We start from the raw sequence: 12772 nt of genomic DNA, 5'->3' as shown, positions 1-12772 counted from the left end.
ATTATGCTGCGTCACGGGGCACTATCCATCCCCTTCCACACGCATGAGCTCACAGATCTTAATAGGGAGAGATAGTTTGCCATCCCCCATCCAGACAGCACGGCCAATTTTGCGCTCTCATATCCCTGTGATAACTGTGGCATTGGCTGGATTTAAACTCATGATCTCTGGTCGGTCGGGTGAACACGTTTCTGTTACACAGAACAGGAGCCACAAATTTATTAAAGAAAAAAACAAAGAAAAATAAGTAAAACAAAAAAAAAATTAAAAAATTAATCTTTTATTCTTTTGTCAGCTTCCAAGCTCCAAAGTGAGAGGTAAGGAAAGTCCCTGAGATGACATAAGGTAGAAACCTTGACAGGAGCCAGACTCAAAGGGGAACATGTCGTCTTCTAGGTGACACCAGACATTGTGATTCTAAATTCAAACAGTACTAACAGTGTTGAAGTGAAGTGACGTGACGTGACATACAGCTATGTATGGTGACCCATACTCAGAATTTGTTCTCTGCATTTAACCCATCCAAAGTGCACACACACAGCAGTGATCACACACACACCGTGAACATACACCCGGAGCAGTGGGCAGCCATTTATGCTGTGGCGCACGGGGAGCAGTTGGGGGGTTCGGTGCCTTGCTCAAGGGCACCTCAGTCGTGGTATTGCCGGCCCGTGACTCGAACCCACAACCTTAGGGTTAGGAGTCAAACTCTCTAACCATTAGGCCACGACTTCCCCCGGACATTAAGTAAGAGAATAATATGAAGATTGATTCCTGGGATGAGCACAGGACAGTCTTTAGGATTATAGCATGCAGAAACCTACAACATGCAGGTGAGATCATCCACTGAACAAAGGAGAATTGGGAATAAACTGCTTTGGGGTGAAAATGTTTAGTGTATCCATAACAGCGAAAGGTTAGTACAGAAGCTCCAAGCAGAAGTAGAGCATCAGAATACATTGATGTAGTGACATGCTGATTTTTTAAAATTTTATTTATTTATTTATTTATTTATTTTTTTTGTGTGTGTGTGTGTGTGTGTGTGTGTGTGTAAAACAGGTGAACAGTGATCTCCTCACTGCTCAGGTATACATGTGGGAAATGTCCCCACTATACATACTACAAAATAGTAAACAGATTTACCAAATGACCCACTGACCTACCTAGACATGAGGTTCATACCACATTAAGATGCACAACGTCCTCTCTTAATTTAATATATTTTTTCACATTACTGCATTACAATACCAGAGTGGTGAAGATACTTAGAGGTGTTCATTATTAAAATATGATTATCTAGAATGTTTAAATAAAATAAATAAGAATGGAATGATAAATATAAGAAATGAAGAAATGATAAATGAGCTATATAAAGTAATGATAAATGAGCTAAACACAGTAAATGAGGCTTTGGCTCTGACAGCGGTCTAAAATTAGCTGCTGTGTGAAGCTGGAGCCGATTCATGTGTGCTTTGATGTACATGTGAGCGCCTACGCAATCCTCATCCAGCCTGCGCTGCTACAGCTGAGCGTGAAAAGGAAAGGAAAAAGAAAGAGATGCATGCTGTCTGCTGGAGAGGCAACATGCTTATTGGCCATTCAGTCCACATCCATCCATCCATTCTATCCGTTCAATCTATTGGCAGAAGCACATTTAAGGTTGTGGTCAGTACAAAGGATAGCAAAAGCACTGTGTGTGTGTGTGTGTGTGTGTGTGTGTGTGTGTGTGTATAATCTGCATACTGTGACCCACAATGCCCTCCCAACCCCCTCCCCCACATGCGTGTCTTACAGAAGCTCTGGTAGGTGACAGGAACATGGCTGCAGCCCCATTTTATCATGCCTAGCTTTGGCTGGTTTTTAGGTCAGCGTTCATAAAGTTGACAGAGCTAAAAAGGAAAAGCAGGTGTGGTTGGGATTGTGTGAGCTGATACAAAAACACTCTAGGAGCCAAGAACACGCGGCATACTATAGGTACTCCTGATAGCTGACGAGATATTCACAGAGCCCCCGCTTAAAATCTCTTGAATCTGAGCACGAATGGAGAAAACACACAGTGAGCCCTGCCTGTGTACAGCCTGACAGATGTGTGTGTGTGTGTGTGTGTGTGTGTGTGTGTGTGTCGGAGAGACACCGGGTGGAGATTTCTAAAAGGTCAGATGATTATGGGTGCAGTGGTTTTGTGTTTGAGGAACAAATATATTCCACGCATGCTTCTGCTCAACTCAGTGAGCTTTTTTGCTGATTAGAAACCACACACACACACACACATACACACACACACCACATTACATATTTAGATGACAGTAATTGCTTAACCACTTATCACAGATTAGGATCATCATGACGATGACAAAAGAAAATGACTTCATGTTTATTTGCTAAACAGCAAAGGAGCATCACCAAGCCATATGATCAATTATTATTCACTGTATTATAATATATACATTGTACATTTACGATACTGAAACATCAAAATATCATCTTTTTTCATTTTTTGGTGTCTTGAGTTTTAATTTAATGTGAAAAAACGGTGGCAGGTAGGAGCGGAGTCAATGCGCTCTGGCAGCACTTTAATTATAAACAATAAAAAGAACAAGGCGAATAAACTGGGGAAATTGACAAACTATGAAAAGCTCCTGTGACGTCATCCATCACAGAGCGACTAAATCATTAGGGAGAATGCCTTGATGTAAGCATGCTGACTACGTGCCCTTCAACGGCTTAGCAAATTATAAATGTTAAACAGTAATAGAAGAATAACAGTCACATGCTGTTTTGGTCAAGTGGTGTCAAAGTCAAATTCTTCACATCAGCCACATCGATATGTTTGTGAGCCTCTGTATAACATGTTTCTAAAGATATGAAAAAAAAAACAAACAAGTATATGTACCATTAGCTAATAATTAGTGATAAAAAACATGAGCAACACAACAGCAACCCACCGTATATATAGCTTTAAAAATTTATATTTGCACGCATTATCTATCCATCTATTTAAATCAGAATAATACTTATTACATAATACGTACCTAAATGTATATGGAGATAAGTATGTACATATGAAGATATATACTCAAGTAATGTTTTGACATATTCTACTTCTCTTGATCAGTGTTGAAACTGAATACTTTTTACATTCAGTAATTATCATTCATTCATTCATACCGCTTATCCGAACTATCTCGGGTCACGGGGAGCATGTGCCTATCTCAGGCGTCATTGGGCATCAAGGCAGGATACACCCTGGACGGAGTTAATTATCTTTCAGTGAGATAAAATTCGAATAGATTTTCATCTAAATGAAAGAACTTGTTACAATTTCACAAAGTTCTCTTCTCTAATCTCTTCTCTTCTCGTCCTGTGTGCTATACATCATTTAAATGGGATCCCATTTAGATTTCAGTTAAAACTTCATCAGTGTAGAAACAATGACCAAGATTCATACCAATTCATCATCGGCGGTGAATTTAAAGAGTATCATTAATAGCGAGGGTGAGAGCGGCTGACCTGAGCATGTGGAACAGTGTTAGTGTGCATGCTTATTAACAGAGAGCATGAGATGCTGTGAATTGTGAGCACACAACGCACTCAATGACATGCACATGGTTTGCTTTCGCTAGCTCGCATGAGCTCACGATTTCAGATGCATGTTCCTACCATTGTGTTTCTTCAAAAATGGCAGTGAAATACAGTAAATTTGACTAAGTTTAGATCTTGTGCTGTGTCCCTAATGGAAACTACACCTCAGGAGGACAAGCATTGCCCAAACATGCCGCCTACCCAGGAAGCCACCTTCCAAAAGAAATCCTCTTTTAAAGCATCTAGGATAACAACAGTGTTTGAAGCATGTCATCATGTGTTGTAAAACAGATTTGTTGGCACATACCTAAAAGTACTTGTGCCACAGTGTTACTCCATCTTCTGCTGAAACCCAGCAAGTATATGATGATATGAAGTCTGATACTGCTTTTCAAACACAGTATTACTACACATCTCACAAAACACTTGAGGAAGGTTCTCCATCTGCTCAATTCTCCTTTATGTGACATGCATTTCTCACATCATACACACATACACACACACACACACACACATGCTTTTATTTCTGCATCCAGGATGACCACATCCATCTGCCAAAGAGTGAGCGACATTCTCGCTCGTTGAGCCACTGCATGCATGTCAGGATCCGAAAACCAATTGGACTGAGAGTTGCCATGCCAACCAAAGCTCCCTTCAGTCAGAGAAAAGTGCGTGTCGCATCACGTGACCCCGCGGCCATTGGGGAAGACAGAAAAGGAGGTAGAGACGCAAAGCCGCAGCCTTTCGTGGACTCGTGGCTCTGACAGTATGACAGATCAGTCATGGCAAAGATCACTCATTTCTTTATAAAATCCAAATAATACTCACCCCCATGTCCACTAACCAACGTTTATCTAGAGGTTAAATTAATCTGTGTGTAAGTTGGTGTGTATGTTTAGCATGACTAATATTGTCTGACAGTTTTAAAAAAAACTGTAGTTTAAACATTAAGAGCTCGTTCAAGACTTGCATGCCATACTCTTCATATAATCTAAGCCGATATAGAAAAACACCAATTTTTCTATCCTCTGTGAGGAGACCCGGATTTAACATATTTGGAAAAAGTGTCTCCTGGACAGAGGACTCTGAACTATTCAAAGACATGACAAGCTATGTTTCTGTCCTAGTAACTTCAAGAGAGAAACAAAGGAAGACTTGTGAAAAACAAACCAACGCAAAAGATGTTTATAGCTGCTTTAATGGCACTGCCTACAGGAACTAACTTGTTTCATGGAAGATGACATTTAACTGTTTAACATTTAACATTACACTGTAATACCATTAAAAAATGTCTGCGGTATAAGAGGAATAAACACTTAAGGGTACTAACAATGACTATGTTGCTACCATAATGAGTAACATGGCAGATTATGAGAAGGTCTGAGATCAGCTGATTAAAACTTTATCCTCCTGAAATTACATCATTTTAAAAGGCTTGGGGTAAACAATAAGGTTACTTAAATTAGTACGTAGAGTTTGTTAACTAAGGAGTCATTAACTTGGGAGCATAAACTCTGTCCAAATATGCTGCCTAAATTAGTGTCTGTCTTCCAAAAAGGAACTAATTTGTAACGAGAATTATATTTGTAATGAGAATTATGTATATAGAGTGTGCACTATAAGAATATTCTAAAATTGTATAATTGATTATTAGAACATAGCTATTTGCCGGGAGTCAAGTACATGGTGTACACAAATGTTTAAAGAAAAATGTCACTGCCGTACCTTATCTGAAGTGCACAGGGTTTAGTCCACGTTGCAGTGGATTTTCTTGTGCTAAATTCCTGTCCTCAGACGAGCACCAGAACTAGCGGGGGTCAAGATTTTTTTTGAGCCCAGTGTTTTGAAGACATTTACCTCAGAAGACGTGTTGATTCGTTGCGAAGCGAAGTGAGGAAGAGGTGGACAGTTGAAGTGTCCAATGGAGTTAAGAGATTTGCGCTCAAGCGATTGTCAAGACTTTAGATTGGTTAATAACTTGTAAAAATAACAGACCCACGTGGGGAGTGACCAATAGCATCGATATGTGAAAAAATATGAAATTGACCAAAATTGGACTTACGAGGTTTCCGCCCGACAGCGACGATATATATATATATATATATATATATATATATATATATATATATATATATATATTTTTTTTTAACAGTGTATATGTATATATAAGGATATACAGTCCACAGTCTCGTCCGTTCCCCTGCTAACACAAAAAAGATAAATCGAGCAACAGGAAGAGCAAGAAACTTACATGAAGTGTGGATTCATGTGAATATTATTGAGGTTTATGGTTATAGTGCCATGGACAGAGCAAACATTTCTATTGCATATCTCACAGTAACTAAAAAATCACCAAATTTTTGTTTGGGATTAGAAATTGTGGTGTTCAGGTGAAAAAACCTGTCTAATATATTTTTACTAAATGTGTTCTGTATTTGTTGTAAATCATCTGTATTTGCAGACACATTTTTGAGAGCTGTGTTTCATAGCCAGTGACTAATCTTTTGTTTCTTGTGCTTTTATTGTTGTTCATCGCCTGTATTTAATAAATCGGTTCAAACTAATAAACATTGATTTAAACATTGTTCCATTTCCTTGTTGGTTTAGCGTGTAGTACGAGTATGTATAGAACGCCATTTTTGGAAACAAAAATGTCTAGTTTTTCTCTATGCTAGTTTTAGCTACTTGATAGCAGGTCCAGACAAGTGAGTCAAATGGACCTCTTCACCTTGTAGGCCTGCAACAATTCACATAAATCAGCCAGTGGTGGTAAGAGATCTTTGGCGGTCTCTGCTGGATCATTTAGCTTTAGTTTAAGAAATGTATGTCTAAATAATTCTAAAATTAAATACTGAAAATTCAGTATAGTGGTTGAGCAGTGAAATTTATTCTGCCAGTATTTGCATGTGTGTGTGAAAGAGAGGGAGAGAGAGAGAGAGAGAGAGAGAAAGAGAGAGAGAGAGACCAAGCGGAGATTTCTAAAAGGTCAGACGACAACGAAAGACCAATTTACTTTGTGATATCTCTCTCCTCCTTCTATTTACCCTGCCGTCTCTATTTACCTCACCCCACACTGTCTACACGTGTGTGTGTGTGTGTGTGTGTGTGTGTGTGTGTGTGTTGTGTTGGTCACAGTCATCCGTCGCAATGGCGAAGAGACACCCCGTGATAAATATCGGGCAGTGCCTGGATCAAATGTCAACTCCATGCCACCGCACGACCAATCTGCTACAAGACAAGCATGACGCTTGTGTACGAGGATGGGGCTGATGTCTGTGTGTGTAACTAATTACATACTGTATACAGATGTTTGAAGGCCAAAGAGGTACAATTCAAGGCAAGTGATCAATAAGTCATGGTACCATGATTATGGAAGGAACACCACTTATTAGATTTTTTTAAGTTTATGAATAGTGAAATCTGATTGTTAGAGAAGGCTCCTGTCCATCACTAGCGTCACATCATTTACTTTAATTTCTAGTCATGTAGTCACAGTACATAGTCCCCCAGCACTTCTGCCTATCCATAATGATCTGTTTACCAGAACCAAGTGAAGGTGTGACCTCTGGGCTTGTCTGTCTCAGTGAAGGAGTTGTAGCCTTTGTGCCTGCCACACCCTGTATGTGTGTGATTGACTAGAAGAATGCCTGACACAACATCTGGCCAACAGTCAGTTATACAGTATGAAGGATTGTAATATTATTACATGTCTCTTAAACAGACGGTTTTTGACCAGCACTAGTGAGGTTGTGGATAAAATCCAACCTTTATTTATTTATTTTTATTATTATTTTTTTTTTTTGGAGCTGTTTGCAATTGTAAGACAGAAGCCTTTCATGAAAGAATCCCAAACATAACATTTACAGCATTAAACTTTATCGCATCACTGGAACCACAGTTTCAATAAAGGTTTGTGTTCAGATGCAACCGAATTCAAAAACAGCTAAAAACAGGAAAATTGCGACTGCACACAAGGAAAGGACCAAAAACCCTACGGTAAAACAGGGTGGTGGATCATTTCCACTTTCATCGTTTAAAGTTTGATGTCCAGAGAGTCTTGTGACGAATAATGGCATATAAATTCTCCTAGCATATTTTAGCTCAAAACCTGGTTACTTCTACTAGATTATAATGTGACTCCAAAGTAATATTACAACAAAATATATGCATCTAATACAACAAAATCAATATTTTTTTTTTTGCATTTGCCATCTCAGTTTTAGGATACAAACCTAACCAATAAACAAACAAACAAACAAACAAACAAACAAACAAACAAACAAACAAACAAATAAATAAATAAATAAGTTTGAAATGTTGATGTGTGTGTGTTGATGAACACTGAATTAAAAACATTACAGAAAGTGGATCACTTCTACTTGTTCACTTCTGGGTAGGCCAAATATTAATTGTGGATGCTCTGGATAACAGATTTGATAAGAAATGCGTCTTCAGAAAATATTCAGTGAAAATGAATCAGTACAACATGGGAGTCTGGGAGTCATTTAGGCCCAGGGTGCCAATAATTTTGGAACTGACTGTAGATGCTGGAACTCCATTCCGTTCGTGACGTACCGCATCCTGGCGTTCTAATTGCTGGAACCCACACGCTGTGTGTTCTGGTGCCAGGATTCCACGCACGCGCTAAGCGTTTTGCTCAGAACCGGAGCCGGAATATTAGAGCGCTGGAATCAGAGGCGAGTCGCTGAGCGCCGCTGCGTGTCACGGCTCCTCTCCCCCGCCCCCTCCGCGCGCGCCTCTATAGGGGGGGTGGAGGTGACTGTGATGGGAAGGGAATGGGGGGAATGGTGAGAGCGGGGTTTCCCTCATCTTCTCCATCGCTACACATCATCACCTTCACCAAAAAAAAACGGCTTCTCAGAGGAAAAATGCCGATAATGTCAGGCTTGGCGAGCGGATGCAGCCGAAACGCGGTGGCCATTTTAAAGCTCTGCTGTTAGTCTGAGAGATATCGACCAGCATCAGCATCAGCACCAGCATCAGCATCAGCACCAGCATCAGCATCAGCACCACACAACCCTGCCGTTCATCCCCCCCCCTCACAGACCATAAAGGCTTTAATTTCACACAGCACTTCTAAAAAAAAAACCTAATACACGACAGGCACTAAAGCTACATATAAACCATCCTCAGACATCTCGGCTTGTGTCGCTTGTCATTCACAAATCACAAAATCATCCCATATATCTATTTATCGCCATGAAGCTGGAATGTGTGCGTGATGCAGGGAAACCCGCACCTGTTTCCTCAGCAGATGCCATTCAGCATTGGCCATTTTCAGAGAGCACATCTCAGGTTTCACGTTTTTGACAATCCGAAAAAAAAAAAATCACCTAATTCACATACACCATTTTTTTCTGAAGAAATGAGCACATTTTGCCCCAGAAATACCCCCGACTGGACTCCATACCAGTCTGCACACTATAGTATTATTATTGTTCATGGTTTTTCCGCCTTAGGTGAATGAAAATGTGTAAGTGCGGTGAAAACAGGGGGCTTTAAATCACCGAGGGCGCAACACTGACAGATGTGACACCGCTGGAGAAACCGCTGCATCCAAAAAAAAAAAAGCCGCATCACAGACACACACATTTCTCATTCTCCGAAAATGAATGAAAACAGATATCACGAAAAGCACATATTTACCTGTAAGGACGCCGACCCGGATCTGGTGGTCGTGGTTCGTTAAGATCATCCCGTCCGACGCCATGGTTACAAGCGCTGAGAACTCCGCGCGCAGACCCCGAGTGTCGAGCGCACCGAACTCGGGAAAGGGGCGGGGCCTGGAAAAGGAGACGGGAGGGGGAAACGGGGAGGGGAGGAGTGGGATGGAGTGCAGGGGAGAGTAGACGATCGAAGATTTCTCGACTTCAGTTGTAGTGAAGATTTGTCAGAGAGGTGACCATTAGATGGGGGGGGTTAGAGGAGAGAGAGGGGGAGAGAGAGGGAGAGGGAGAGGGGGGAGAGAGGGGAGAGGGGAGAGAGAGAGGGGGACAGAGAGAGGGGGAGAGACGGGGGGGGAGAGATAGAGGAGTGAGAGAGGGGTGAGAGAGAGAGAGAGGAGAGAGAGAGAGGGGGACAGAGAGAGCGGGAGAGACAGAGGGGGGAGGGGAAGAGATAGAGGAGAGAGAGAGAGACAGAGAGACAGAGAGATCGGCTCTGTTCCAATGCGCCCTCGTCTGATTTCCTCTTAGGGGACCGTTCCATTAATTTATCAGCTCAGGTGAAGTTTGTTAGAAGAGCCCTTGGAGGCTTAAGGGACTGAGTCAACATGATTGAAGACTGAAAAAGTGGAACTTACCCAGAAGGCCGTGCGATATGACGCAATAACGTGTAAAGCAGGAGTAATAAAATATTTCACAATATATTAAAAGAAAAAAACATCCTACTCAACATTTTATATTAATGGTTAATTTAAATATACCGAGCAGTATACATGGGCCTGATAAGTCAAAGTCAAAACATGTCACTTTGACAAGCATTGGCAAAAATTCATTCATTCATTCATTCATTCATTCATTCATTCATTCATTCATTCATCTTCTACCGCTTATCCGAACTACCTCGGGTCACGGGGAGCCTGTGCCTATCTCAGGCGTCATCGGGCATCAAGGCAGGATACACCCTGGACGGAGTATTGGCAAAAATTGTGTTTATTTATTTATTTATTTTTATATATATATAAATTTTAATATAAAATTTATATCAGCACATATAAACTCATAGTTGCAGTCATTTCTAAGTTTGTAAATTCACTGCTGCACCATGCTGTCTCTGCAATCTACTATAGACCTACACATATGTGATTAATTTTATGTTTCAAAAAAAATGTATTGAGTCAAGTCAAGTCAAGTCAAGAAACTTTTATTTTCATTTCAAGCATATATAGCTGACGCAGTACATAATGAAATGAAACAGTGTGTCTCCAGGACCACGGTGCTACATAAAACAACACAGAGCTAAGGACTAAAAAGTAAGTTATCCCAGACACATAAAGTGCACAGTATGCAACCAGTACAAGACAAGGACAGTGCAGACAGACAATACAATACGCTACAAGACAGGTACATAAATATTGCTGACCAGTGTACAGTCTTTAAGGACCACTGTGAAAAGAAAGGGATGCTTGTATACATATGATATGATATGATTTATATGCATACAAAAACAACACAACTCAAAGGTTTAACCCAATAATCTAGGAGGAAAATCATATCCAATGCCAAATTAAACCAATGTTTCAAAAGAGCTGGGTTGTTTTTGGGTCGAAAATGATCCAAAATGATGTTAGAGACTTATAAACTACTACAGAAACATTTGAGATATTGTTGAGAAATGTGGTTGTGCATGTCACTGCATTATACTGTGTACTTATTTTATGTACCGATCTAAGTGCACTACATAAGGTATACTGTACAATTATGACTTCTACACACTACTGACTGTGGATTTAACGTTAAGCTACTTGGGGATTCAGCTCCCTAAACTCATAAATGCATTCCAAAGGCTTTGAAATGATACTTTCTGTACTGTCTGTAAACACATTGGGATTCAGCTCTCATCTCCCTATATGAGTATAAAAGTGTACACTAGATATTAAATCACTGAATATAACAGTATGCAGTGCACTACACACTACACCCACTACCATATGCAATGTCTAGTAGGGAATCATTTAGGATTTAGCACTAAATAGTGTATACTATATAAATGACAATTTTTACAAGCGTTTGTAGTGCACTTCACTCTGGCAAAAAAAAAAAAAAAAAAAAAAATGGGCAGAGAAATAATAAGTCTAGGAAATTTGTAATTGAGCAATCAATAAAACGTTAACAAGTAAATGAATACTCCAATAACATGCAATAGAATACATAATAACATTTTATTTCCTTTGTATTGTTTGTTATTTCACCCACATATCAAAGTCTTTGGCAAAAACCAAAGAGAAAGCCTTTTTCACTTGGACATATCAGTGTTCAGCAGTAAACATTTGTCCTGTCAATTTCGAGTAAATATGCGGCAATATTTTCTCAATGAGGATTAAATTTAGATCATGACAGTTTTGGGTTTTAAAAAGTACAAACTATTTAGTTTCTAAACTCAAGTCTGTTTTTCAAGTAGCTGTTCACTAGTGGAGTTTTTCCTCCCTCTAATACTTTTGACTACATCATTGCATACACACACACACACACACACACACACACCACACACATATTATACTTATATATGTGTGTGTATATATATATATATATATACACATATGTGTATACATATATAAGTATAATATGTTAGCATCAGATAGCATGCATTTTTTATACTTATAAATGCATCTTGAATTTATAAATTTGAGAGATTAGAAATATAATTGAAGCAAATTATCTTAGGTAACCTTAACTGTTGTTGGGTCTTGGAGAAAGGGGCACTACATTTCCATCTTTAAATAAAATTTGATGCAGATGTTTTTTTTGTCATACTTTTACTTTAATAATGTAAATAAACATAATGCATTTTATTTTTTACTTGAGTACATATTTTAAAATATGTTTGATCACAAAAGTTGTCTTTTAAACATGTTGCACCATTAGTTGAGTAAATTTAGCTACTTTTGCCACCTCTGAAATTTGTTCAGATCAACTTGTAAAAAGAAAATTCTCAGTAGTTTCAGGAATTCTTTCTTTATTATTTTTGGTACATTGTAGCACTGAACTTTACCACAGCAAGTCAGGACCCTTAGCTGAACCCATACCACAGCATCCTCTCCTCCTCACTTTACAATAGCTGTGTTGCAGCCTCCTAAAATCTTTCTCCTGTTCTCCAAAAGACTCACTGGCTCACCACTGTACAGTTAAACCTTGACTCATTTGTCTGTACAACTACGCCATTATTCCATATTGTGCAGAAACTGCTTTTCTATCCTTCAGGTTTCTTTCAGTCAAACGTCAGCAGACAATCCATCTAGAAAGAGCCCTGTTTCCAGATGTCTTGTAACCATTTTTCAGATTTCAATGACTTTTATCTGCAGTCTTCCAAAAACCATGAATTTCAGCTCTCATTCATACTTAAGGTAGCTTTGGGCCTTCTGGGTCATTTCCACCTGGGGTATCTCCCATTATTTTAAAATCTCAGACCTATGTTCTTGATGGCTGAAAAAGCTATTATTGACAAAAAC

General features: G+C 39.4%; 1 protein-coding gene across 2 annotated transcripts in view; it reads right to left on the bottom strand.

The window, feature by feature from the left end:
• The window catches only part of gphnb (gephyrin b), a 110880-nt gene extending 101504 nt beyond the window's left edge, over positions 1-9376 (bottom strand). For both annotated transcript variants that reach the window (XM_060864985.1, XM_060864986.1), the window contains exon 1: positions 9250-9376. In XM_060864985.1, the coding sequence (XP_060720968.1) occupies positions 9250-9313 (64 nt within the window). In that variant the 5' untranslated portion in view covers positions 9314-9376. The remainder of the gene's footprint in view (positions 1-9249) is intronic.
• Between the last annotated feature and the right edge of the window lie 3396 nt (positions 9377-12772).

Source organism: Tachysurus vachellii, chromosome 3, assembly GCF_030014155.1.
Source record: "Tachysurus vachellii isolate PV-2020 chromosome 3, HZAU_Pvac_v1, whole genome shotgun sequence".
Classification (NCBI taxonomy): Eukaryota; Metazoa; Chordata; class Actinopteri; order Siluriformes; family Bagridae; genus Tachysurus; species Tachysurus vachellii.
This window is presented reverse-complemented; position numbering and strand designations above follow the sequence as displayed.